Genomic DNA, 26,079 nt, shown 5'->3' on the forward strand with positions numbered 1-26,079 from the left:
CTCTGCCCCAGGACAATGACCCTGAGCCCATCTCTGCCCCAGGACAATGTCCCTGAGCCCATCTCTGCCCCAGGACAATGACCCTGAGCCCATCTCTGCCCTGGGAGAGCAGCCTGAGCCCATCTCTGCCCCGGGACAATGATCCTGAGCCCATCTCTGCCCCGGGACAATGACCCTGAGCCCATCTCTGCCCCAGGACAATGACCCTGAGCCCATCTCTGCCCCGGGACAATGATCCTGAGCCCATCTCTGCCCCGGGACAATGACCCTGAGCCCATCTCTGCCCCAGGACAATGACCCTGAGCCCATCTCTGCCCCAGGACAATGTCCCTGAGCCCATCTCTGCCCCAGGACAATGACCCTGAGCCCATCTCTGCCCTGGGAGAGCAGCCTGAGCCCATCTCTGCCCCGGGACAATGATCCTGAGCCCATCTCTGCCCCGGGACAATGACCCTGAGCCCATCTCTGCCCCAGGACAATGACCCTGAGCCCATCTCTGCCATGGGACAATGACCCTGAGCCCATCTCTGCCCTGGGAGAGTGACCCTGAGCCCATCTCTGCCCTGGGAGAGTGACCCTGAGCCCATCTCTGCCCCAGGACAATGGCCCTGAGCCCATCTCTGCCCCAGGACAATGACTCTGAGCCCATCTCTGCCCCGGGACAATGACCCTGAGCCCATCTCTGCCCCAGGACAATGACTCTGAGCCCATCTCTGCCCTGCCAGTCCCACTGTGTCCCCAAGTGCCACCCGCGATGGCACGGACAGAGCAGCAGCTCCCTGTGACCCGGTCACCATCACCTCCCACCGTTCCTCACATTTCCCCCTTCATTCCACATGGATTTACCTTCTGAAAAGCCGACACCGAGAGGCTGAAGGGGCTTTGGGAAGGGGGAACGTGCACAGGGAGGGATGGAGAGGCCGCAGGGAGGGGAAAGGGGCTGGGGCTGCTGGGGGGGAACTGGGGAGCCAGCCCTGATCCCAAATCCCAGCACGCCGGGTCCATGGGAATGGTGAGGAAGGACAGGCAGGCCCTGCTCTCACAAGGCAGGTGAAACCCAGAACTACAGACACTCGAGCTAAAAGGCAAGAGAGGCGCCAGGGTTTGATGCAACCCGGATCAGGCTGGGAAGCAAAGCTCAGCTCCCACTCCCCAAATCGCCTTTGATGAGGCACCCCCAGCCTGCCCCCAGCGCCCCCCACCCCTCAGGGACCCCCGAGGGACCCCACTCGGGGGGCTGGGGAAGGGGCCAGGCCTGGGGGTCCCTGGCCCTGCTGCCACCCCAAACCCCCGCGGTCACCCCGGAGCGATGCTGGAGCACCCACCTCTCTCGGGGCCGTGGTGGACATCCCCAGTCCGCTCCGGCTTCCTCGGGAACTCCTCGGGATCCCTCTGGGCACGGGGACACCCCTCTGTCCCCAAGCCCGGCACACAAAGCTCTGCAAAGCCACCGGAGCAGCCTCCCCCGCTCTCCCAAGCGAAACCCAAAACCACCTATTTTCTGTCTTTTCCTTTCTCCTCCTCGGGAGCTTTCCAGCCACCGAATGCTTCCCGGGAGCCCTTCAAAGGAAAAGCAGCCGCCTCATCCCGTGCACTTGCTAAACCAGTCTGAGCAGTGCGGGCCGGGCGGGCGGGAGAGGCCCCGGCACCCCCGACAGGGACAAGGGACAAGGGACAGTCCCAGAGACAGGACACGCCACCCCAGTGCCACCCCGGGGACACGGGGGTGCCACCAGGGCCCCCCAGCAGGCTGCAGAGCCCCTCGCAGCCACCACTCGTTCAGCAGGGAAGCACTTTTGGGATTGCGAAATTCCTCTCCCAGCCACGGAAGGGTGCGGGTGGGTGATGGGGAAAGAGCCCCGGGGAGACCCCCAGAGCCCCGGGGAGACCCCCAGAGCCCCGGGGAGACCCCCAGTGCCCCCAGCTGGGCTGTGCGGGAGCACTGGGAGGCACCACAGCCCCCGGCGGGGAGATGGAGCAGCTCCTCCAGGCATTCCTGCGAGAGGAGGAGGGGGGTGAGGAAGCAGAAGGGCCTGAGGCCTGAGTTTCCAGGACAAAGGGGATGGTATCAGCCTTTTCTCCCCCAAAATCCAGCCTTGGGCATTTGCCAAGCCTGGAAAACAACCGGGAGGCGTTTCTGGGCTCCCACCAAGCACAACCGCAGGCATTGGAGAATTCCCAGGGGATGTGGAGCTGCATTGTCCCCACTGTGCCATAGGGTCCCAATCCCACACTGGCTCTGGAGGATTCCCAGGGGATGTGGAGCTGGATGTGCCCCTCATGCCACGGGATCTGGCAGCCACTGAGGGGCTCTGCTGGAGCTCACCCAGCCCCAGAACGGGGATGGCACAGCCCTCCCTGGAGCTCACCTTGCCCTTGGCACAAGCTGCAGGACAGTCCCGGGTCACAGGGATGGGGCAGGTCCAAGGTGAGAGCCAGGGGCGTCCGTGGGAAGGGCTGAGACAGCTCCAGCACAGCGAGGAGCTGGAGGCCCCAGGCTGAGCTTCAATGGGTCCGGGAATGTGGGTGGGGGTCTCTGCTCAGAGCAATCAGGGCTTCACCCAGGAGAGGGGGCTGGAAGGACAGCCTGGGCTCCCTGGGATGGTGATTCCAGCCCCTGGGATGGCAATTCCAGCCCCTGGGATAATGATTCCAGCCCCTGGGATGGTGATTCCAGCCCCTGGGATAATGATTCCAGCCCCTGGGATGGCGATTCCAGCCCCTGGGATAATGATTCCAGCCCCTGGGATAGCGGTTCCAGCCCCTGGGATAATGATTCCAGCCCTGGGATGGCGATTCCAGCCCCTGGAATGGCGATTCCAGCCCCTGGGATAGCGGTTCCAGCCCCTGGGATGGTGATTCCAGCCCCTGGGATAGCGGTTCCAGCCCCTGGGATAGCGGTTCCAGCCCCTGGGATGGTAATTCCAGCCCTGAGGAGGGGTTGGCACCTGCTGCCTGTGTGGCAGGACCTCGGCATCTTCTCCAGGCGCCGGGTGATGCCCGCACATCGATGTCCCTTTGTCACGGGCATTTGGCACAGGATCCTGTGTGATCCCCGAGCCGCTGCATTTCCTCCCGGGATCTGGGGCTGTGTCCCTGTTCCCACAGCCCTGTGCCAGCAGTCCCTGCCGAGGGAGGAGCGGGAGAAGCTGCGGCCGCAGCCCGAGCAGCGGAACGTTTGATGCCCCTGGGCTTGCGGCATTTCCAGCGCAGCCTCTCACGGGCGCTTTTAGGGTTTCCCACCTGTGCCAGGGGAGCACCGAGGGATCAGCGCTGCCGCAGCGGCCGCCAGGGAAATTCCCAAAGAACGGGAATCCCTCGGAATGCTCGGGCAGCCCTGGCCCAGCGCGGGCCGCTGGCGCCACCGGGTGCCCGAGCGCTGCCAGCGGTGACGGCAGCGCGTCCCGGCCGGCTTTGGGCTGCACCCCAAACACCCCATAACCCAACCTGGGGGACCAAGGACGGGAGGGTCCCCCCGAGCACGGCTTTGCCTGCCAGCACCCCCAAAAGGCCGAGCACAGAGTGCCCCAAAGCACCACCCGGAACCTTAACACAGAGTGACGGTACCCCCAAAGAGCGCCCTGTCCCCCCAAACGGCAGCTCCCAAGAGCCCCCCCAGAGGAAACCCCCGGCCCTGACCCTCACTGCCAGCACCCTGTGCCCCCCAAGGGACCCTCGGGCTCTGGTTGGGGTGCCAGCACCCCAATGACACCCCTGAGGGTGCCCACAGGTACGTGCAGGACAGCTCAGGGGTCCCAGGGGGGGTCCGGGGGTGACGAGGACCTGGTTTGGGGTCCCATGAGCGCCCCGGGACCCAGCACAGAGCACGGTGGGGTTGGGGGTCCCGGCTGTCCCCCGGTTGTCCCTCAGTGACTCCCAGGGGGGCTGGGCTAGGCCGTTTAAGCAGCTCCACCTTCAGCCGAGCCCAGGCAGTGCCACGGGGCCCTTCAAAAGGTGACAGAATTCCCAAACCCTCCAAAAGTGTGATTTTTTTCTCATCTCTGCAAGGAGTATTCATATCTTTTCTTTGTAATTTTTCTCTCTGGAATTTTTTTTTTTTTTTTTTTTCTTTCAGGCAAAATCCCCAAAAAGCTTCAATTGAAGAATTTTGAGATTTTTTTTCCTTTATATTCCTTGGAGCCCTGCATCTGGGTTGTTCACCAGGATGATGAAGAGAACTGGGATGAGGCTGGAGCCCTGTAAATGACAGGTGCCAGGCTGGTGTCACCCCATGAGCCATTTGCTCCCCCATCCCAGGATGTGTTTATCCAGCTGTGGCCTGGATATTTTGCCCAGAAGGACCCTGAGAAAGACATGATCAAAAGCTTTGCTGAAGTCAAAAAAAATTCCATCTCCTGCCTTTCCTTGATCAAGCAGGTGGGATACTCTGTTGCAGAAGGAAAGCAGGTTGGACAAGCAGGACTTTCCACTCATGGAGCTGTGACCAATGAGTGTGTTGTCCTCCAGGTGTTTTCCAATACTTCCCAGAATAATCTTTTCCATGATTTTACTGGGCACTGAAGTGAGACTGTGGGCTCTGGGGTCAGAATCAGGACAACAGTCCCCAGTTTCCAGCCAGCTGGGACCTCCTGGATTCCCAAGACCACTGAAAATGATCAAGAGAGGCTTTCTGATGGCATCGGTGACTATTGGAGGATTCTCAGATGAATCCCAACAGGTCCCACAGGGATTTGGAGGGATCCAGCTGGAACAGCAGATCCTGCACAAGTTCAGGGAGCTGATCATCCTTGCAGTCCTGCTCATCCAGCTCAGGGCACTGGGAGCCCCCTGGTCTATCCTCTGGACACAGAATGCCTTGAACAGCTCTGCCTTGTCCCTGTCCCCTTGGGAAGGTGACATCCTCACCCTGACCAGGCCAATCTATGGTATTTCTACAGTGCCTTTTGACATGAATCGATTTGAACACATATTCCCCACCTGGGAATTTCCAGCCCCTCTGCCCCAGGCCTGCAGCTCAGGCCAGGGACCACCTCAGGCCAGGGACAAGCTCTGCCCACAGCACACCCTGGCTGGTGGATGGGAAGCTGAGGAAAAGCACCCTCCCAAGCAGCTGTGAGTTGTTCTCAGGGGTCACAGGTCCCTGAAGTGTCCCCCACAGCTCAGGGGGAGTCTGGGCAGCTTCTCCCAAGCCCCCACAGGGACTGCCCTGAGCATGGCAGGTGTCGTGGTCCCCATCACACAGCAGCTCACAGCATCCCACCCCAAATCCTGACACCCTCCCAGCAACCTGGGGGCTGGCTGTAGGGGGATGGAAGAAACACTCCACAAAAACCATGATTAAAAAGCAAAGCATGTGGCCACAGCCGCTGGTTTAACTTAGAAACACTTCAAGTGGCCCAGAGTCTTCCAAAAAACCCGAGAGCTGCTGGCCCTCGTCCCCCCACCCTGTCCCACCCCCTCGTAGAATTCCATAAAAGAGAAGTTCCATGTTCCACAAAGTTTCCCTTTTTGTGGTGGTGATGGTCTTGTTTGTGGGTCATTGTTGGGTTGTGTTTCCCCCTTCTCGATTCCTCTTTTCCTCCTGGCTCTCTGTGCCCCCAGCTCTTCCCATGAAGCCCAGCACGTGCTGAGGGACACGCACAGAGGTGATGTCCCCTCTCCTGCTGGGACAGTCTGGGGATGGAGAGGGAATGGCCAACAGCTTCTCCACGAGGGCCGATCACCCCCTGCCCCCGTCCTCACCATGGCTCCCAGATTTTGGCACTGGGAGGGGCAGGGGACAGGGAGCCCACACAAGGTGCTGAAGAGCCTGAGGCAGCTGCTGGGTGCATTCCAGGTGAGGAGCCAAGGAGCCTCCAGGCGAGGACAAACCCAGGAATAAAAACAACTGGGTACAGGAGAGAAGGGGCAGCAGTCCAGAATCCATTGTTTGCCGTCCCGTGCCGGCGGGGCTCCTGCAGCAGGCGCGGCTCGGCCCCGGCGCTCCCGCAGTCCCCGCCCCGCAGGAGCCGCGGGGTGGGGATGGATGGAGGGAGGGAGGCGCTGCCGGCTCCCGGCGCGGCCCAGCCCGGCTCACATCATGACGTGCCGCCGGCGGTGCAGGGCCAGGTGGTCGGAGCGGGAGAAGCTGCGGTCGCAGTCCGAGCAGCGGAAGGGTTTGATGCCCGTGTGCTTGCGGAAGTGCCGGGTGAGCTCGTCCGAGCGGGCGAACTTCCAGGAGCAGCCTTCCCACGTGCATTTGTAGGGCTTCTCGCCTGTGCCAGGGGAGCACCGAGGGGTCAGCGCTGCCACAACAAACCCCTCACAGGAATTCCAAACGGGGAATCCCTCAGCACTCCCAAAGGGCCGCCCCTCTGCCCAGGGACACAGCACCACCACTCCTCCCCCAGCCCACGGGGAATCCGGGGACACCAACCCCAGCCCTACCTGTGTGTATCCTCCGGTGGGCTTTGAGGTGGGAGCTTTTGGTGTAGACTTTATTGCAGCCCTCAAAGTCGCACTGGTGGATGCGCCGCTTCTTCAGGTCCGGGGAATCGGCTCTGGGCCCCCGCGCCGCCGGCCTGCCGGGAGCAGGGAGAGCTGGAGCCACAGCCCCGGAGCCACGGAGCTCCCAGGGGGCTCAGGGGGATAAAGGGTGGGGAGGCACAGGCAGGAGGAGACTCACTCTCTCTGGAGGTCCTGGAAAGGTGCTGGGCCGCTCTCTGAGGCGCTGTCCTCGCTGTCGCTGTTCATGTCCATGGGGTACACAGAGCCAGGGTCCATTTTCACTGGAGGGGTCCGGGAAAGGAAAGCTTTAGGGCACACAGAGGCAAGGGGTGAGCACAGAACAGAGACCCCAAAAACACTCCACCCCACATCAGGGGTTCAGCCTTCCCCCTGCTCCTGCAGTGCTCCAGGCACTGCCTGTCCCTCCAGAGAACCAAACCCAACTGGGCAGATGGAGAACCCCCAAAGGGAGGAAACGGCTTGGGGGAACCACTTTTGTCTGCCTGCTCCTGCCCAGAGCAGGGCAGATCCAGGCCCCCCACCCCAGATAAGGTGGGAAGCTGGGAATGTCCTGGGAAAAGCGATTGTGGGGGGCACAGGGAGCAGCTGAGCTGAAACCAGAGCTGCTGGCAGCAAGCAGCCAGTGGGAAGGGCAGGGCAGGCTGCCAGCAGCAGGATGGGTGGAGGACAGGCAGTGCCATGCCCTGTGTGTCCCTGCCCTCCCCATGTCCCCTGGGGGGCACAGGCTGGGGGCAGAGGGGCTTTGTATCAAAGTGGCACGTGGTGGTGCCAGGGACAGTCCACAGTGAAAAACAAGATCCCCTTCAAGGGTGCCCCTCCACGAGGCAGGACAGACACCCTCCACCCCCCAGATCCCAAGGTTCCCCCCAGGTGCCCTTACCAGAGCCAGCGTTCTTGCCGTCCCCCCCGATGAGGGGCACGGTAATGGCAGTGACGCCGTCCGTGGGCACGGTGGTGTAGACGACGGGGAGGGACTGCACCACCACGGGGATGGTCTGCAGGTTGCCCATCTTGCTGGGCAGGTTGACGGAGGGGATGGTGTGGATGACGTGGAGGATCTGCTGCCCGCCGCTGCCCTGCGTGGAGGCCAGGATGGAGCCGGGTGAGAGAACAGCTGGGATGGCCGAGGTGGAGCTGAGACCGGAGGGCGGGATGGACACGGTGGTGGGAGCAGGAACCGGGGGAGCCACCAGCATGGGGGAAGACTGGACCGAGGTTGGGGGCGGTGGCGGCGGGGCCGAGGCTGGAGCCACCTTGGATTTATTGAGGGAGAGATCGACGGGCTCGGCCTGGGGCTGGCTGCAGTCGCTGGCCAGCAGCTCCTCGGGGGGCTCCGTCTTGATGTCGGCCAGCAGCACCGGTGGGTCGAGGGGGCCCTCAGCCAGCAGCGCCGAGGAGCTCATGGCGGGCGTCGCCTTCCCGTGGCCCTGCAAGAGACCCGCAGTCCGTGAGGAGCCAGGGAAACTGAGGCACGGGGCGGGGGCTAAGGGTTTTTTTTAACGGGCTCTCACCAACCAACCGACCGGGGCGGCGCCTCGGGGCGGCTCCGGCGGGGCGTGGGGCCACTCGGGGGTCGCCGGGCCGGGCATGGCGCGGCCCGTCCGTGCCCTGAGGCGGGGCCGGGCCCGCCCGTCCCTCACGGCCCCGCCCGGCCCCTCACGGCGGCCGCGGCGCGCGCCGAGGGCGGGAACCGCAGGCCCCGCCCCCCCGCCCGCGCCTTTGTGCCGGCCCGGGCCCGCCCCCCGCGCGCGGGGCGTGGCGGGGGCGTGTCCCGCGCGCGGGGCGGTGGCGGCCCCGCCCCGCTCCTTCCCCCCGCGCCTTAAAGGGGCCGCGCCCTCCCCCCCCCCCCCCCCGGCCCGCGCCCCCCCGGCCGGGGTCACTCACGCACTGACCCGCGGGGCTCCCACGCGTGTCCGCCGCGCCCGCAGCTCCCCCCGCCGCCCGCAGCACCATCTCCCCCCCGCGCCGACCGAGGTGCGAAGGGCCCCGCGGCTCCACCTGGGCTCGGCCGCGGGTGGAGCTTCTTAAAGGGCCCGGCCCGGCCCCGCGGGAGGCACCGGGCACGGCCCCACCCGCGGCACGGCCGGCGCTGCGCCCCCGCGGGACCGCGACACGACCGAGGGACAAGCGGGATCCCCCCCGACCTCACCGCACCTCGCTCTGGGTGCCGGGGCACGCGTGGGGGCACCGGGCACGGGGGAACCCATGCCCAAACGAGCTCCTCGTCACCCCCCGCGCTGCCCCGGGACCCCCCGGCGCTGCCCCGGGACCCCCGCACGTACCTGCCCACGCAGGGACCGTCCCCGCCCGCGGAGCCCCCACGCACCGGCCTCGCGCGGCGGCCCCGCCCCGCCACACCCAGCGCCGCGCCCCGCGCACACGGCCCGGCCCCGCCCGGGGGGGGCGGCGGCTACAGCGCACCCCCGGCACCGGCACCGAGCCCAAGGCACCGGCACCGAGCCCAAGGCACCGGCACAGGGGCCTCGGCACCGGCACCGAACCCTCCCGATACCGGTACGGAGTCCCCGGTACCGAACCCTCCGATACCGGTACAGAGTCCCCGGCACCGGCACGGAACCGCCCGCTCACACACGGTGCCCCAAATTCCCCGTCCCCATAAAACCGGACCCCCCCAAAGCACCTCCCCAACACACGCACGGGGCCACGGAACCCCCAGACCCAGCCCCTCACGTATCACCATGGGCTCCCCCCCAGATACAGCCGGGAGCCCCCCTAAACACACCCCAAAAAGAGCCAGAGCCATTCCCCCTTCCCCAGAACCCACCCATTCACCTGGGGACCCCCCAGCACACAGAGCCCCCTCCAAACACAGGTTACACCCCCAAACAGAGACAGAGACCCCCCCCCCCCAGTACGCGGATATTGGGGGGACCCTCCCCAACAAACACACTCAGCCAGGGACCCCATAAAACACCCCCATAATCAGCCAAGGACCCCCAAAACACCCCACACACACAAACAAACTACCAGCACCCCCAAAATACCTCCACTCTCAGGTAGGGGCCCCCATAGCCCCCCTTCCCAAATCCAAGGACCCCCAAAACACCCGCCCAGCAAGGAGAGACACCCCTCAAACACCCCACGCTCAGTCATGGACCCCCCAAACACATCCCCAGGTCCTCAAAGCAACTCTTCCACAGAGACCCCCACCAAAAACACACCAGGGGACACCCCCGGACGGACACCCACCTGCCCCCCGCTCCTGGGGACCCCAATGTCCCCCCAGAGCCCCCCAGCACCGGCCCCTCACACGCGGGGGGTCCCCACAAACAGGCTCATTGGAGGGGGGGATTAAAAGGGACGCCCCGTCCTCACCTGTGGGACCCTCCCCTACCCAAATTTGGGTGTCCCTTGCACCCCAAAGCTCCGCGGGGGTAGGAGGGGCGGAATGGGCCAGCGAGTGGGCGGGGGTGGGGCTCGTTGTCCCCCAAATTCCACCACTGGTGACACCCCCTCCCCATTAATGGGTGAACTGAATTCCTCCATCCTCAGCCTGGTGCACCCCAAACTCAGCCAGGAGTGCGGAGTGGAGGCTCGGGGGGGCTCCTCCTCAGACCCACGGATCTGGGGGTGCTGTGCACCCCTCGCAACACTTCATGTCCCCAACACCCCGGCCATAATTAGTGCCATAATTAGTGCCCCCCGCTTTTAGCCCTAAATAGCTTAAGGAGGGATTTCGGGTGACCTTGGGCGGGGGGAGGGGGGGGGGAGCGTGGGAAAACGTCTTCCACAACCCCCCACCCCCACCCCCGCTTTGTCCCCTGCGTGTCCCCACCCTCTCCCCCCGCTGCGGGTCCCCCACCCGTGGGCGTGGGGGGGTCACACCCCGCCGCCACACCCCCCCGTGGAATTTCCTCCGCGCTCCACCCTCCGCCAGCGGCCGCTCGGGATACGGCGGGGGAAAAGGGGAGGCACGGAGGGAATACAGAGTGGGGAGGATTGCCCGTGGGGAAGGGGGGGGTCCGGAGCCCGATCGGGGTCTGGCCCTTTAAGAGCAAAGGGCGTGGGAGGGGGAGGGAAGGGCGGGGCCGCCGCCCGCTGGGACCTCCCAGCCGCGGGGGGGCGCCCTCCCCGGAAGCGCGCGCGGCGCACGGGGTGGGGGGGAGGGACACACCCCACGCGCGACCCCCGCGTGAGGGGGCGAGGGGGGGAGGGGAGGCCTGAGGGGGCGCGGGGTGGGGGGGGGCGGGACCCTCCCCCTCCATCCCTCCCTTCCCTCTCCCCCCGCCGCTCCCCGCGCTCCCAGCGCCCCCCCAGCACCCCCTCGGCCCCCGCCGCGCCCCCGGCCCCACGCACCGGCCCCCGCGCCTCCTCCGAACGCATCCCCGGCCGCCGCCGCCGCCGCCGCTGCCCCCGGGGCGGTGCCGGGTGGGGCGGGGTGGGGCCCCCACGGGCGGGGAGGGGCCGCGTAGGGCGGAGCTCCCCTCCCCCACCCTCTTTTTTTTGGGGGGGGGTGCCCCGCCCTTGAGGTGACATCATCGGCAGCCAATGGGCGGCTCCCCTCGCATCCGGCGTTGCCATGGGAACGCGCAGGATTTGGGGGAGGGGGGTGGACCCCCAATTTGCTCCCACCCCCCCCACACGGAGGGAGCCCCAAAATAGGGGTGGGGGGTGCTGCTGGACTGGGCACCTTGTGGCAGTGATGGGGGGAGCAGAGACCCCCCCCATTTGGGGTCCTGTGGTCCCCCTGCACCCCCATCCACAGGGGCGTGGAGCACCCCCAAATCCGAGCACCCACGGGTGCCAATCTCTGCCTCCCGAGCCCCCCTCACCACACAGGTAAAGCCTCCCCCAAACATGTGGGGTCCTCCAGGGTGGTCCTGGCAGAGCTGGGGGAGCATCTGCAAGGGGCTGCAACCACGTGGGGGTCTGGGGGTCCCCTGGTCCCTTCCTGGGGGGGTCTGGGGGAGCCCCTGGCCTGGAGCTGCCAGTGGGAATCCACCCCCCACTCATCCCAGTAGTTTTCCAACATCCCAAGGGGACCTGGCTGCTCCCAGCGCTGTGTCCCCAGCCTCGGGCTGTCCCCAGTGTTGAGATGTCCCCGGATGGCCACCCTGCGTTGGGTGTGCAAGGGGCAGGACCAGGCTGGGTTAACCACCCCATAACCCCCCAAATGCAGGACCCCCATCCCCAGCCCTGACCTCATCCCCAGGGATGGGAAATCCTGGGGATGGGGACTCAGCCAGGTGTCACCTGCTCACCATGTCCCTGCCAGAGGTGACTCCAAGAGCAGGTCACGGCCACCAAGGCGTGGCACACAGAGCTTATCCAGGGATGCAGAGTGACCCTGTGACCACCCACACTTCTGCCAAGCCACCACACCTCAACCAGGACCAAACCGACCTCCTTTTGGCAAAAAAACACTTCTTCTCCTCAGGAAAGGCTCAGGTAGGGACCTTCCCTTGGCCAACCTCCCCTGGGGAGATTTTGGGGATCAGCTTTTGGGGGATGAGTGGGCCCTGCACCCAAAGGCACCCCCTCCCTGATGTCACTGAGCTGAAGGACTGAGAGCAGGCACAGGTGACCTCCCAGAACCCCCAGAAGAGAGGGGGGAGCAGAGCAGGGGTTCCCCCGAGGTCCCCTCTCCTGCTGTCCCAAGGATGGATTTGGGCAGGAGGGGTTGGACCCTGGGCAGGGAATGCTGCGGGTGCTCCTCACGAGGTGCCCACGAGCCACAGCTCAGCAGTGACAATTCAGGGTGACTCTGGAGAATCCATGAGCCCCTGGATGTGCTGGAGGAGCTGGTCCCAGCTGCAGAGCAGTGTGTGGCCACCACAGCCCCGTGTCCATCCCCCCCCAGCAGCCCCCAGGGACAATTCTGTGCCACTAAGGAGCAAAAACAAGTGGAAGCATCCCCAGGGAGACCCTCAGGAATTGCTGACCCTAAACAGCACATCCTGTTGCTGATGCCACTGGAGCAATCCATGCTCCAAAGCAAGAAATAAATGGTCAAAAAACCTGGAAGTAGCTCCAAGACAACCCCAGGGAGCACAGCTGTCCCAGGGAACTCATCCCAGGCCCCACAGCAGCTCCAAGGGGACAGGAACTGGGCCAAGGGGGGATTGATGCAGGACCTCAGTGACACATGGCATCAAGTTTCTCCTCATTCCAAGGTTAAGTGCTGAAGGAAAAGGCTGGATCACAGCTACATCATCCGGGTTTGGGATGATGTTTGTGTGAGAAACATCTGGAGCAGGCATCAATATTTTATTTATTTTTTTTTCTGGGGGCAGGAGGTGCCAGAGAAAGCGGGAAGAATTTTCCAGAAGGTGGGATGAAGGTGCTAAGCCTGATCTCCCAAACCTCCCTGCTTGGAATGGAAAGAGCCAGAGCAGCCACCAAGCCCAGGCTCCCAGAAAGGCCTGGGATCTGCTCTGGGAAGGGACAAAGGACACAATGGGGCCATCGGAGCAGGCAGGGCAGGTGCTCTGTCACAGCCACCCGTGTTTGTCACAGGCTGTCACTCAACGAGCACAGTGGCAGCTTGGCCACAGTAAAAGGACCAGGCTGATTCCCAAAGAGCCCCCAAATCCATGCACTTCAGGAAAAGGGATCTGAAGCTGGAGAAGTGCAGAACTTCACCCCAACCCCCAGTGGGTCACTGTCCCAGGAGGCTCCAGCCCAGCCAGGATTTGGCTCCTGACAGCTCCGGCCACTTGTCCCTCCCAGCCCTTTGTCACCTGCTCTCCACCCCACATTCCCCCTTTGACATCACCCCAATTCCACGTGCTGCCGTTTCATCCCTGAGGAAACCCAGAGGCAACCCCTGTCACCATGGCAATCAGGCAGCATTCCGTGCCCACATCTGGAGCTGCAGCCTCTCCTGAAGCCCTTCCCACTGGGATGGGATATTCCAGAGGCTTCAACACCCGGATCACCTCGCTCCGAGGGCAGGGTGGGAGTGTGGGAAGCTGTGACATTCCCAGCAGGGTCTGATCCCAGCTCCTTGGGGGAACAGCGGTTGTGTCCGCGAATTCCCACTCCAGGTATTCCACACCTGCATCCCGGCAAACACAACCTCAGCCGGGCGCCCATTCCAGGCTCCCGTTGGGAACAGCCCCTCTCCCACGGGGATGATTCCCCCTGGAACTCCCCCAGCCCGAGGCATGGCAGCTGCCGGGTGGGCGGTGCGAGACGCGGGTGTTGAATTCCAGGAGGACGGAGCAGCGCTGGGAGCTTTTGTGCGGAGCCCCCAGGTTCTCCAGCCCTTTCAGCTCCTCTTCCCCACTCCTCCGACTCGTCCCGGTGGATTTCTCCCCTGCCAGCGGCTGTGTGGGCAGGGATGCAGGGAAGAGCCAGGCACGGAGGCACCACACCCTTTTTTACACAGTAATTTGATGCAGCAACAGAGAAAAAAAGGGAGGGAGATGCTGCCAAGCGATTTCCAGTGAAACTCTGGGACGCCTTTCAGCCAAATCCCCCCCAAAACCAGCAACATGCAGCTCCTACAGCTCTGCTTCCCAAAGCTGCCCCGGGATTTGGGAGAAAGCAAACCCACTTTGCAAAGCTCTCGGATCTGAAACCCCTGGTAGCAAAAATTTATTTCCATGACCGAAGACGAGGAGAAATTTATAAACTTATTCTAGCAACCCTCCAAGGATACAGTAAATATCCCATCACCCGGAGCCACGAATCCACGAGGGCTCTGTCACACCCCCTGCGGCCACATCACCTGTCCTGCCTCCTTCCCGACCCTCCCGTGCCAGGGAAATTCCAGGAAGGTCCACAGCAGATCCAGCTCTAGTGTCCAATGTGATAAGGAGAAAAAACAAGCAGCACACTCATTTCAAAGCCCAACAAAGACATGGACAGTGTTAGATTCTCCTAAAAAGAAGTAGTCCCGATCTGTTTTTTCTCCCCCCAAAGCCCCAGTGCCTGGGATCAGCGCATGAGCAGGCTGTGCTTTGGTCCATCCACCCTCTCCAGCTTCTCAAAGTGTTTCCTGGCGTTCCGGATGTTGATCAGCGTGGCTGCGGAAGCTGCCAAGGAAAAGGGACAGGGGAGATAAAAAGAAGTTAAAAAGGGTGAGAGCCACCACGTCCTCAGGGCTGCCTGGCCTCAACAGCTCTCTCTGCAGGGTCTGGGTGCACCCTGCTGCTCCCAAACCAGGCAAAATCCACAGTGGGATGGGCTGGGAAAAATTGAGGGTGGGAAAGGCTGGGTAAAATTTAATGTGAGATGGTCTGGGTAGAATTCAATGGGGGAAGATCTGGGAAAAATTTGATCTGGGAAAAATTTAATGTGGGAAGGCCTGAGTAAAATGGAATGTGGGATGGTCTGGGTAAAACTCAGTGTGGGATAGTCAGGGCAAAATTTGATCTGGGAAGGTCTGGGCAAGATGTAATTGGGATGGGTAAAAATTAAACATGGGAAAGTCTGGGAAAAATTCAGCATGGAATGGTCTGGGCAGAATTTACTGTGGGAAGGTCTGGGCAAATGTGATGTGGGTAGGTCTGGGCTGCTGCTGATCCCAGAACAATGAGGAAAAACCTCTCCCAGGATGAGCTGCTCATCCCAGAGCTGCTCCCCAGCCCAGCAATGCCCAGGATCCCACACTGCCCCTAATTCCCAAAGTGAGGAGGGCAGGGAAACCACAGCAGCAGGCCCTGGGCAGTGTCCCTGGAGCCCCTGAGCTCCCAGCAGCGATTCCAGGAGCTGTGTAAACAGGGATCTGCTCCCAGGGGCTGCGGGCTGGCACTGCTGCAGCTCCTCCTTGGGATAAATAGATGCTGCTAAAATTAGAGCCTGTCCACCCGAGACAGCCCAGGCAGCCAGAGCACACCCAAACATGAGCCAGCTCTGCTTCCTCCCCAAAAACCAGCGGGGCTGCCAGCTCCCAACTGCCCAAAATAGGTTTTAGGCACGACCTGCTCAGCCAGGTCTGGTTTAGTGGCTCCCTGTGACAGCAGCAGCAGCTCAGCTGTGCCACCACCTCTGCAGGGTCCTGCTTACCCCCTCAACCCCTCTCTTAATCACTTCTTTTAACTAAAAACTCATTTTCCAAAAGAAACATGGTCTAAGCTGGACTAATTTCACTTTTTTTGAGGTTTTCCTGGTTTCTCTTGGCTATGACTCACGTATGGAGGGGTCTGACATGACCACCATCACGTAGGTGTTGGAGGTGAAGATGTCAATGAAAGCAGCAAAGTTGGAGTTCCTGACCTCCATGCTCTGGAAAGAGGCTGCCAGCTTACTGAAAAACAAGGAAATAAAGGGGGAAAAAAAAGAGTGAATGAAGAGCTTTTGTGCCCACATGGCCAAAATCTCTGATCTGAGCTGTTGGGAACAAGGAGGAGCTGGAACTCCCACTTGGCAAGGTGTGGTTACAGCAGGGCTTTGGCTGGGCTTGGTTTTAAAGGCAAAATTCCTCAGCTTTGGGCCAAATGAGATCAATATCAGCTGATTGTGCATTAAATGAAGGAAATTCCAGACACAACCCCCCTGACCAGGCCTGCTCCCCATGGATACCAGGGCTCAGCCATTCCATTCTCAGCTGGATACTCTGAGCAGCAAAAATAAGCATAAAATGGGAATACCTGAAGACATCTGAACATCTGTAACCCCCTGAGAAACTTCTCCATCCTATCCAGCTCCACACACCCTCAGGATTAACCTGACTGTGGAGCCTGGGGCTGTGCAAAGCCAAGCTTCCCACTTTTCTACTGAAAATAGGGATAAACAGTGTCTGCAGGCCCTGTCCTCCCCAGCCAGCCCTGAGGGCCTGGGCTGGAGCAGAGCTCTCCAGCTGCCATTCCCAGTTTCCAAGAGAAACACTTCTGATCAGTTCAGCCCTGGAATTCCTCTGATCCAGGAGAAAAAGGCCTGGAATAAAACAGCACCAAACCTCTCCCCCCACGAGCAAAGGAGGAGTTAAATTAACATTTAACGGTTTGTTTTCCAGCAATATTCCATCCTGGCATTCCAGCTGCCAAGGAGTCAAACTGGGATTCTCTGGGAAAAGCTGGAATAGCCCTGATCTCCCCAGTGCTGATGAGAGCAGCTCACCTGCAGCTCAGCTTGAACTGTTTGATGATGTTGCTGATCTTCTCAAACCTGTGCACGTCCCGCTGCTCCTTGCACTGATAGTGGGAAATCACCTGGAGGAGGGGCACAGCCAGTCAGGGATTCCAGCTCAGCTCAATTCCCCAGGAATGCCTGGGGAGCAGGGAAAGGATTCCCTTTGCCTTGGGCTGACTGGATCATGGGAGGTGGTTACAGCAGCTCTTGTGGGGCTTTGAGGAGCTCAGTGACAGGGTCAGCACACAAAGGATGGCACAGATCTGCCAGGTGAGGGCTGAGAGCTTCACCTCAGCAGCAATTTCAATCCTGATCCAAAAATAGGGTGAAAACAGGAAAAAAAAGTGTCCATCACCTCAGGAATGTGCCGAGTGCTGTGATAGATTTTCCCTCCTAAGGTGCTGCTGGGATATTCCCCATCCTGCACTGACAGTGATCCCAAAGCCAAATCAAGCTGTTCCTCCCCAGCAAGAACAGCTCAAAGGCAGCTGATTCCTTGGGAATTCCTCCTCCATGACTCCAGTCAGAGCAGAGGGAGCTCAGAGCAGTTCCCTCCTCTCCCTCCCCAGAGATCCAGGAGCAGCCCTGAGTGCCTGGATGCCAACACCCAGAGCACCTGAAGGGTTTCAGGAATCCTTGAGAACATCTCCAGAAACATTCCCACCGAGCTGGTGGCCCCAGGCCTTTCTTCCTCAGCCACACGGAGCGAGAGCTGTGTTTCCTGCCCAAACAGCTCCATCCCCAGCAAAGCTGACAGGAATCTCTCCAAAACCTTAGGCCAGCTGCTCTGAGCTCTTCACAATTCCCAAATCAACTCCCTCTGGATGTGACAGGAGGGATGTAAAACTGCTCTATTCAGGGAGCCACATTTCAGATTTTTTAGGGATTTTTTCCCCCTCTTTTTTCCCTTAACCACCTTAAACCCATCACTTTTTAAACTTGCCCAATTATTCCCACAAGCACAGTTTTAGCCACATTCAAAATGTGCAATTCCCAGTGCTCAATTTCCTTCCTGAACTTCCCAGATGAGGTTTTCTCACTACAGTTTAAACAGAATTTTAGAAAAAACTTTTCAGAGTAAGATTTCCCAAAGAGATTTTCACAGGAAGATTTCCCTTCAGGAGAAGAGAGTCCTGGGAATGTTTAAATATAGGAAAAAAAGAAAAAGAGTTTTTTAAGAAGTCACCATTACACTTAAATTAAGCACAGAATTTTTGTTGCAAAGATCATTTCTTTCAGTTAGAAATGTCCTTGTAACAATCACACTGTCACACACCCCAAGGTGGAACTATTTATTATCTCCAAAAGGTCAAAAAGCAGAACTTGCCAGGCATGGCAAGTGTTTGTTTCTGATAGTTTAAGGAGGAAGAAAACTCATGGCTCCTTTCCCAAATTCCCTCCATCATTTCCAAATCACCAGCAAGGAAAACACTCAAAAAAAATTCAGATATTTCCTTCAGCTCAGCAAGAGTTTGGTGCAAAGTGCGAAGAGCCCAGCCCAGCATCAGGAATATGGACAAGCACCAAGAGTGCTTTTATCCAGCACCTTGGCTGAGGGATTGGGAGCACAAGGACCTGGAAAAGCATCACAGTCCCATGGCTGATCCTCCATCCATGCTCTGGCTTTGCAGAACATCAAAAATCAAGAGAAATCAGGTCCAGCTCAAATACCCCAGCAGAAGGAAGTGAAAAGTTTGGTTTTGAAGCTCCAAAAGGTTCCTGCTCTGTTCAGAGAGGGATTCTCAGGGCAGTCCCACCACGATGGGGACATGAAACACTCCCAGAGCCTGCAAGAGGAAACCCCAACCAAACCTCAGCAGCTCAGCTGCTGCACAGGGGAATTTTGGGATGGTCCCGTGGCCCACGGGGTCCCAGTGGCTGCTTCAGAATCCCAAAGCCTGGATCAGGACATTCTGCACTGGGGCTGGCACCTCCCAACTTCCATGGAATCACAAAATGGGCTGGCTTGAAGGACCTCAAAGCTCATCCAGTTCCAACCTGACATCTCCCATGTCCCAGGTGCTCCAGCCCCAGTGTCCAGCCTGGCCCTGGACATTCCAGGGATCCAGGGGCTGCCCCAGCTGCTCTGGGCACCTGTGCCAGGGCCTGCCCACCCTGCCAGGGAACAATTCCTGCCCAATCTAACACTGGGAGCCATTCCCTGTGTCCTGTCCCTCCATCCCTTGTCCCCAGTCCCTCCTCAGCTCTCCTGGAGCCCCTTTAGGCCCTGGAAGGGGCTCTGAGCTCTCCCTGGATCCTTCTCCTCTCCAGGGGAACATTCCCAGCTCTCCCAGCCTGGCTGCAGAGCAGAGTGGAGGGAAAGGAAGGCTCCATCCAGGGAATCCATCCCAGGAACTCACCAGGAACGTGGCTCTCTCAAACAGCAGCACCTCATCTGCCTCGATGATCTGAGCAAAGTTCCTCAGGTTCATCTCCAGCTGCTGCACGTTGGGGATCAGCTGATAGACAATGCTGGACCAGGCCTGGAGACACAGAAAGGTCCCATCAGCTCCTCTCCTCCTCAGCCTCTCGTGGGAAACGTGCCCCCAGAGGGATTTTTGGCCCTTGTGGGTGCTGACAGCCTGGGCAAGGCTGAGAATCTTCTCCCAGCTCCCAGAGGGAGCCCAGACCTGAGGAGTCCCTTCCCTGGCTCCAGTTCTGCTCCAGCAGGCAGAGGAACTGCAGCGCTGCTGAACGGACTGAAATCATCCCTGCTTTAAGTTGGGGATGCTTCTGTCTCCTTCTCCCACACAAGTTTCCAGAGATTTTTAATCCTCAGCAAGGTCAGCACGCAGATGGACACTTGGCAGCTCATCCCTGATCCCAACAAAGTTCCACCTTATCCCAATGGGCCAGGAACAAGCCCAGGAGGGACTGGGGGTGCTGGGATCAACATCTGTGCTCATCCACACTTGGATTTTCCAAGCCCAGCTGCTCACCCAGGTGTGGGGCAGTGCCCAACCTCACCCTTCCCAAGAGCCAGGGGGATATTTGGGATGCCTGTCTGACAAGTTCCTGATATTTACCACACTCTCCTGACTTTTTAAAGGTAATTAATTAAACGCAGGGTTAATTTGGGTTGAACTGACAGCCTGCAGAAGCAGCTGCTGCAGAGCTGATCACACCAGCAGCAGCTACAGGGATCCTCCTCCTGCTCTTGCTCCAAGTGGGAAGGCAGATGTGGAGAGGGAGCTGCACCAACCTTGTAAAGTGTCTCATCCCAGATGGAAGTTCTAAAACAAACACATTCCAAGGGCCGGGAAAGGCGCTTCAAGTCTTCCTCACGCTCCTTAAAAATCTGGGAAACAAAAGAGAGTTTAGGGATTGAGTGTAAATGTTCCTGCCTGTGCTGTGGATTGCTGTTTGGATTTATGGGATGGATCTCTGGGATACAGCAGGGGACTGGGCAGGAACCCTCCCAGGGAGCAGCAGGGCCAGGGATGTCCTGCTGCAGAATCCCAAAATTGTTTGGGTTGGAAGGAGCCAAGGTGTGCTGGGAGCTCTGGAAGCAGACAAGAAAGGCTTTTTTTGTCCCTAAAAATCACCACTGCTGTTCTCTGCCAGATTCTAGGATGACACACTTTAAAGAAAGGCAGGAAAAGCTTTGGGAACATCTGAGAAAGTCCTCGAGGAACAGCCCTGAGGGGCTGCCTTTGAGCTGTGACCCACGTGGCACAAGGAACACATTTCCACAGCCACTTCCAGCTCCTCACCAGATCCCGCTGGTCCTCCTGCACCAAGTCCATCTTGTGCACCAGGCAGAAGATCTTGGCATCGGGGGAGTTCTGGAGAATGGCCTCCAGGCAGGACTGGTAGTAGTGCATGTCCTTCTCCAGCTCCCTGCTCTCCACGTCGAACACGTAGATCAGCACCTCAACGTTGCGGAAGATGTTGTCCCTCTGGCTGGTGAAGTAGTTCTCCATGAAGGTGTCCTGGCTGAGGGAGCAGAGCAGGAGACTCCCTTTAAAGCAGCTCCTGCCTTTGGGGGAAAGGCCTCCTGCCAGGATTTGGAACTGCAGCTCCCACTCTGGAGCATCCCCAAGGAAATTCCCACTGAGCGTTCCCAAGGAAAGCTGGATGCTCCTGGAGAGCATCAGTCCCCCCAGTCCCACAGGAAGCTGAAGCTTCCCTCGTGTCCTGCTGCTCCTGGCTGGCTCTAAGGAGCTGTTTGTGAAACCCCACAGCAGCAGGAACGGGTGGGACATGACCCAAAGCATCAGTTCAGCCTTAAATCTCGGGATTTAAATCTCCTTTAACTCTGGCTGAACATGGCTGAGATGATCCACAGGCCACAGAGCTGAGGAGGGGACAGCATTCCTTGAAAAAAGCTGCTCCCAGGAGCCACAGGATCAACCTCCAGCATGGCCTCTCTGCACAAATCCCACTTGGATGGAGCTGGAGATGAGCAGTTCCAGCACCTCAGGACAGCAGGACAAGGGGCATTCCCTCATTCCAGGGGGAGGAGAATCCACTCTGTTCCATCCCTGACTCCCCTCAGCCTCCCCCAGAGGTTGGAAAAGGCCAGGAATAATCAGTACCTACCCTCCACAGTCCCACAGGTTCAACACCAGGTTTCCCAGGAATCTAACGTGGGAATGTTCCACATCAACTGCAAAGAGACAGCAGGAGCTCACTGACTGCACCACACACCTGGGGCAGAGCTTGGGCAGCCAAAAATCACAGAAATCAGCACAAAATCTTGGAATGGTTTGGCTTGGAAGGGATTAAAGCCCTCATTCCAGCCTCTGCCACCTTCCACTATCCCAGGGTGCTCCAAGCTCTGTCCAGCCTGACCCTGGACACTTCCAGGGATGGGCATTCCTCACAAAGCAGCCCCAGTTTGCAAAATCCCAGAAAAACAGCATTTCCCAGAGGAATTCAGGCCTCCCTGGCCACTGCTCTCCTGAGAAGTGCAGCAAGTGTTCCCCTTCAATCACACACTCCCTGGGATATCGTAGGAATGACTCTGCAGGGCTTTAAGCCATCCTTAAAAACAGAAACCAGGAGCACTGGGAATGTAAACTTCAGGAAGAGCCAAATTTATGGCAAAGAGAGAATTTACACCAATCCCTGACATTAAATCCTCACAGGCCCTTCCCAGTGAGAAGCACCAGATCCCAACAACTCATCCCCCTCTTCCAGAGGAATCACTTCTTGCTTTTTCCCAACAAAGGGAAAAAGGAAAGGCATTTATTAAAGCCCAGGGCATCATCCTGCCAAAACCACGGGGGCATTGCAGATGGAGATCCCTGGATACAGCAGGGATGTTCCACCAACACAGAGGAGGCTCTGAGTGGTGTAGCTGCACCAAAGGCTGCTTCCTAATCCCAAAAAAAAGGGAGTTGAGGATAAAAATTGAACAATAAAGCAGCAAAGCCGATCCCAGTGCTGCCTTTCCCTTCCCTCCACTTCCTCCCTGTCCCCGTCTGATCCCGAAGCTCCAGCGGGGTGTGGCAGCTGGGAGGACCTGCAGGGACACACCCGACCCTCTAATGAGGGGTTGGAGCCCTGGGATCCGGGAATTGTGTCGGGAATTCCTTACTCGTGGCCCCCAGGCGCCGCGTGTCCCGGGCGATGTAGTTGGCAAAGATAATGGATCTCATGCTGGTCTTCCCAGACCCACTTTTACCCATCAGCAGCACCTGCAGAGAGGGAAAGAAGGAAAAAATGAACTCCCACAGAGCACTGAGTCCTTCCCAGCTCCCTCTTATTGCCAAAGGCACGAAACACAGGACTGGCACATTCCAGCTGGGAATTCCAGCTGCCGAGAGAGGCAGAGAGGAGCAGGTGGGAAGGACAGACACCCCAGCCCTGCTGTCCTGGGTCACTGGGCCATGGTCAGATCCAACACTTCCCTCAAAAAACATGGACAGGACTTAGGAAAAGCAGGAGCTGCCTGCCCATCCCCAGCCCCTCCCACCTGCTGGCTTTGGTGGCACCAAAGGATGTTAAAGGTGAGGAACAGTTTTGTCTCAACCCCTCACCCCCTATTTTTTCACCCCAAACACTCTGTCCTAACCAGACAGGGTTGGGAGGGACCTTAAAGATCTTCTAATACTGCTCTTCCCACAACAGGACTGGTTTTCTTTTCCCCAAACACCAGGGACATTCCCAGTTCCAGGTAGAAGACCAAAAAAAAAAGGGAAAAGCAGATGAGACAGCCCAGGACAGGGTCCCCAGAGCAGGGGAGACTTTTTATGGCTCCAGTGACACCTCTCCAGAGGAGACTCTTGGCTCCATGATGTCCCATCCCTGCAGACCTCAGGGGAAAGGAGAGGCAGCCAAAAAATAGGGAATGCTGGGGGTGGGGATGAGGGGAGACAGTCACACCAGGCAAGGCTTTACATTGTGATCTAAAAATAAAAATTAAAGCAAACAAACCCATCAGTGGCAGCCAACACGGCCTTGTTCACAAAACCCAGCTGTTAAACAAGTTCCAGTTACAAAACCAAATCCAGCTTTTGGCAGCAGCCCTGCAGGTCTCCCATCCAGGAGGGATTTCAGGAGAAGAGCCCAAACAGTGCCTGCCCAGCCTCCCACCCTCACCCTGGGACAGCAGGGCAGGGGCTGCCACAGCCTCGGGACAAAACCAAGGCAGAATTCACTCCCCAGACCTGCGTGCCCAGGTCATTCCTGCAGCAGCTCCAGCCAGAGGGAAGCTGCCCACAGGCTCCAGGGTTTGGCAACAAGGAGAGTTCCTGGCTGTTCCACATCCAGCAAGGCTGGGGAGGCCGCCCCAAGATGCTGCCCTGTCCTGTCCTGCCCCCTGAGCTGATCCCAGGGAACAGCCAAGCTCTTATTTCACAGCACCTGCACAAAATCCCAAGCAGAAACTCGATCCCACTCTGAGGCACGGCCCAAACCAGCCCCAATTCCCAAAGTTTGGGCTGCAGAGGCCTTGCAAAGGGGTCAGACAGCCAAGCAGGGAACCCAATCCCACCTCACCGCGGAAAAGCAGCCAGATACTGCTTTAAGAGCTCTGGATGTGTTCCTGCTGGGATACAGCCACCCCTGCGATTCCCAGAGCTGCTGCTCCTTCCCCACCTGTCAAATCTCATCCTCCCGGGAGCCCTGAGCGAGTCTGGGGCTCCTGGAACACCTCGGGAGGTGCCCCAGGGACAGGACAGGGCTTGGAGCAGATCCTCCCCGAGCAGGGGCCGCGCACAGGGTTTTGCAGAGGGTTTTGCAACAGCCCCAGCAGCGCCTGGGGAACAGCAGGAGCCGGGGAAGGCTCTGCACGAACCCAGCCCACGGCCAGGCCAGGAGAGAAGCCGGTCTGAGCGCCTGGCACCTCCAGCAGAGGATGCAGCGCTGACTCCGAGAGGCTTCCGAGGCACCGCAGCCCCAGCCCGAGAAATGGATACAACAAACGCTGTCCAAGGATGGGGATGGGGAAGGAAAATGCAGGATCCTCCTCCCCGTCCTTACCTTTTTCTTCATGGCTGTGCTTGGCATCACACACCTGCCGAGAGAAGCCCACCTTGGATCGCAGCTTTCTGCACGCACAGGCTCCGCTCGCCGACCCCAACCCCAACCCCAACCCCAATCCCGGTTCTGGGGAAGCGCTGACACAGCTCCAGCTCCCCTCCCCCTGCTCCGGGCCATGGGGAACTCCCGCTGCGGCCGGGAAACCTGCGGCGTTCCCGAGATCCCCCGGCCCGGGCGGGATGGCTGCGGCCGGGCCGGGGGTCCCTCCGCAGCCCCCTTTCCTCTGGATTCCCCGCAGCCGCTTCTCCCGGGATGTCCTTCCATTCCCCCGGGACTCCCCGCAGCCTCATCCCCGGGATTCCCCCGGGATTCCCCGCAGCCCCATCCCCGGGATTCCCCCGGGATTCCCCCGGCATCCCCCCGGCATCCCCCGCAGCCGCCCCCGGCCCCGCAGCGCCCGCGCCCCCCGGGCCGGGCCGCGCCCCGGTACCTCCGGCGGCGATGGGCGGCCCGGGGCCGGCTTGGGAGGCGCTGCCGGTGTGAGCCCGCTGGCCGGGGGCGGTCGGGGGGCGCTGCCCGGGGGCGGAGGCGGTGGCGGTGCCCGGCTCGGCGGGGCCGGGGGCGGTGGCCGGGCCTGTCCCGGGCCTGTGGCGGTGCCCCCGTCCCGCCCCCCGCGCTCACGGGACCCAGAGCTCGGTCACGTGAGCGCGCGCCCCGCCCGCCCCGCGCGCGCGCCCGAAGCCCCGCCCGCCATGTTGGGTGAGGGCAGCGCCTTTCTGGCAAGGCCGGGGTTGTTTGTTGGGGAAGGTCCCGGTGAATCCCGGTATTCCCGGTGAGCCCCGGTGTTTCCCGGTGACTCCCATGGAACGGTGGGGCCGGCTTGGCGATCAGCGGGACGGGCAGTAGTGCTTTGAGGCGCGTGGGCATAGTATCTCCCAGCGCCTCCCATATGGTCTAGCGGTTAGGATTCCTGGTTTTCACCCAGGCGGCCCGGGTTCGACTCCCGGTATGGGAAGTTCAGTTTTTTTTTTGTTCTTGCCAGAGAAGGAAACTCCCCGCCCTCCTCTCCCGTTTTTTCCGCAAATTCTCCCTCAAAACTCCTTCGGGCCTTGTTTTTTTACATCTTTTCGGGAAAATTTCTGGGCGCCAGGAACCTCCTGAAGCGCTTTGCCACTGCAAACGCAGCCTCCCACCTGTTTTAAACGTTCCAGCGCTTTGCAGTACAGAGCCCCCAGCTAATTAACATGCTGTTAATTGGCTTCTTCGCTAAAGCAAGCAAGAAAATCCTTGCTCGTGTCCCACGGTGCGTTTTAAAGCGCCCTGCCTTGCTCAAGGCAAATAGGATTGTGCTGAAGATACATATATAGAAACCCATATATGATATATAGATTTATACATGTGGGGGCTCATTTATTGCTGAAGGGATTCCTGGCAGCTCCCCCAAACCTGCGGGACTCGGAGATCTGCTGGGATTTCCTGAGGTCCTGGGAGCTCCAGAGCTGCTGCTGCTGCCACAGAACCTGGGGTCATCACCTCAGGTGTCCCCTCAGAGCCATCACTCTGTGTCCCCCCAAGAGCTTTGTCACCCTCTGTGTCCCCTCTGGGCCTTGTCACCCCTTCCACAGCTCTGGCACCTCATCCCCTCCCTCCCTCATTTCAATCTACATTTTCAAATCTCCTTTTAAGACCCTGAATTGCAGGGTTTTGTCTGACTCTGGGTGTGTTCATTTTATATTCAGGTGAAATAAATCCCAGAAGCCAAGACAATGATTTTGTGTCCCCTAAAACTGTGCCAAGGTCCACGAGAATTTGGAGCCATTTCACCTCTTTGTTCCTCTTGCTGAACTCTCAGATATCACAATTAAACAGAAAAAAAAATCCAAGTCTGATGAGCTATGAAGGGGGAAGAGAACAAAATGGTTTTTTTCTTTCCCACCCCCCTTCCTTCTGGACCTCTCCTCTATTTTTAAAGCAGATTTTTGAAGTAAATGGTCCAAAGTCAGAATATTCTGATAAAATCTGTCTAATTCCCTGATGTTCTCGCAGGAGAACGACTTGTCTCCAATTTTGGAACTCAGTTTCTAAGTGAGCTGCACAATGACAACATTCACTCGCTGCCAGCAGCTGCTCTGAGCTGTCCTTGTT

General features: G+C 59.5%; 2 protein-coding genes, 1 long non-coding RNA gene and 1 other non-coding gene across 7 annotated transcripts; 2 read left to right on the plus strand and 2 right to left on the minus strand.

The window, feature by feature from the left end:
• Window positions 1-5,298: 5,298 nt before the first annotated feature.
• Window positions 5,299-11,686, minus strand: KLF8 (KLF transcription factor 8). 4 transcript variants are annotated; one of them, XM_086850066.1, is made up of 5 exons: window positions 10,786-11,686; window positions 7,349-7,895; window positions 6,626-6,728; window positions 6,388-6,521; window positions 5,299-6,215 (listed from the first exon to the last, which is right to left on the minus strand). In XM_086850066.1, the coding sequence occupies exons 1-5, from the start codon at window positions 11,590-11,592 to the stop codon at window positions 6,034-6,036; spliced, it is 1,773 nt and encodes a 590-aa protein (XP_086706192.1). In that variant the 5' UTR covers window positions 11,593-11,686; the 3' UTR covers window positions 5,299-6,033. The 4 variants fall into 4 exon arrangements, with proteins under 4 accessions (XP_086706192.1, XP_086706191.1, XP_086706194.1 ...); XM_086850065.1 differs by having other exon boundaries at window positions 6,626-6,752; XM_086850068.1 differs by lacking the exon at window positions 10,786-11,686 and adding an exon at window positions 7,980-8,109 and having other exon boundaries at window positions 6,626-6,752.
• LOC147650489 (uncharacterized) lies at window positions 11,686-15,499 on the plus strand. The gene is made up of 2 exons (XR_015276117.1): window positions 11,686-11,877; window positions 12,723-15,499. It is a non-coding gene; the product is annotated as an uncharacterized LOC147650489 (long non-coding RNA).
• Window positions 14,000-24,596, minus strand: LOC111929253 (ras-related GTP-binding protein A). Its single transcript, XM_086850071.1, has 10 exons — window positions 24,425-24,596; window positions 23,935-23,968; window positions 22,049-22,148; window positions 21,049-21,115; window positions 20,220-20,442; window positions 19,709-19,804; window positions 18,867-18,989; window positions 16,495-16,586; window positions 15,567-15,682; window positions 14,000-14,468 (listed from the first exon to the last, which is right to left on the minus strand). Exons 2-10 carry the CDS (start codon window positions 23,959-23,961, stop codon window positions 14,371-14,373), a joined length of 942 nt encoding a protein of 313 aa, XP_086706197.1. The 5' UTR covers window positions 23,962-23,968; window positions 24,425-24,596; the 3' UTR covers window positions 14,000-14,370.
• A 281-nt stretch (window positions 24,597-24,877) lies between these two features.
• Window positions 24,878-24,949, plus strand: TRNAE-UUC (transfer RNA glutamic acid (anticodon UUC)). The gene has a single exon. It is a non-coding gene; the product is annotated as a tRNA-Glu (tRNA).
• The last annotated feature ends 1,130 nt before the right edge of the window (window positions 24,950-26,079 follow it).

This window comes from Cyanistes caeruleus, chromosome 14 (assembly GCF_971803275.1).
Source record: "Cyanistes caeruleus chromosome 14, bCyaCae1.hap1.1, whole genome shotgun sequence".
Taxonomy (NCBI): Eukaryota; Metazoa; Chordata; class Aves; order Passeriformes; family Paridae; genus Cyanistes; species Cyanistes caeruleus.

What these genes read in the sequence shown, in the direction of transcription:
- KLF8 (XM_086850065.1), bottom strand. Translation starts at nt 11,592, where the DNA reads ATGGGGTGGTTAACCCAGCCTGGTCCTGCCCCTTGCACACCCAACGCA. An exon ending in CGGAGGAGGCGCGGGGGCCG is followed by an intron (nt 7,896 to 10,785) that starts GTGCGTGGGGCC and finishes GGTCTCTTGCAG; the next exon opens with GGCCACGGGAAGGCGACGCC. An exon ending in TTCCAGGACCTCCAGAGAGA is followed by an intron (nt 6,522 to 6,625) that starts GTGAGTCTCCTC and finishes TGCTCCCGGCAG; the next exon opens with GCCGGCGGCGCGGGGGCCCA.
- LOC111929253 (XM_086850071.1), bottom strand. Translation starts at nt 23,961, where the DNA reads ATGCCAAGCACAGCCATGAAGAAAAAG. An exon ending in AACCTGTGGGACTGTGGAGG is followed by an intron (nt 20,443 to 21,048) that starts GTAGGTACTGAT and finishes CTGCTCCCTCAG; the next exon opens with CCAGGACACCTTCATGGAGA. An exon ending in AGGAGGACCAGCGGGATCTG is followed by an intron (nt 19,805 to 20,219) that starts GTGAGGAGCTGG and finishes TTTGTTTCCCAG; the next exon opens with ATTTTTAAGGAGCGTGAGGA.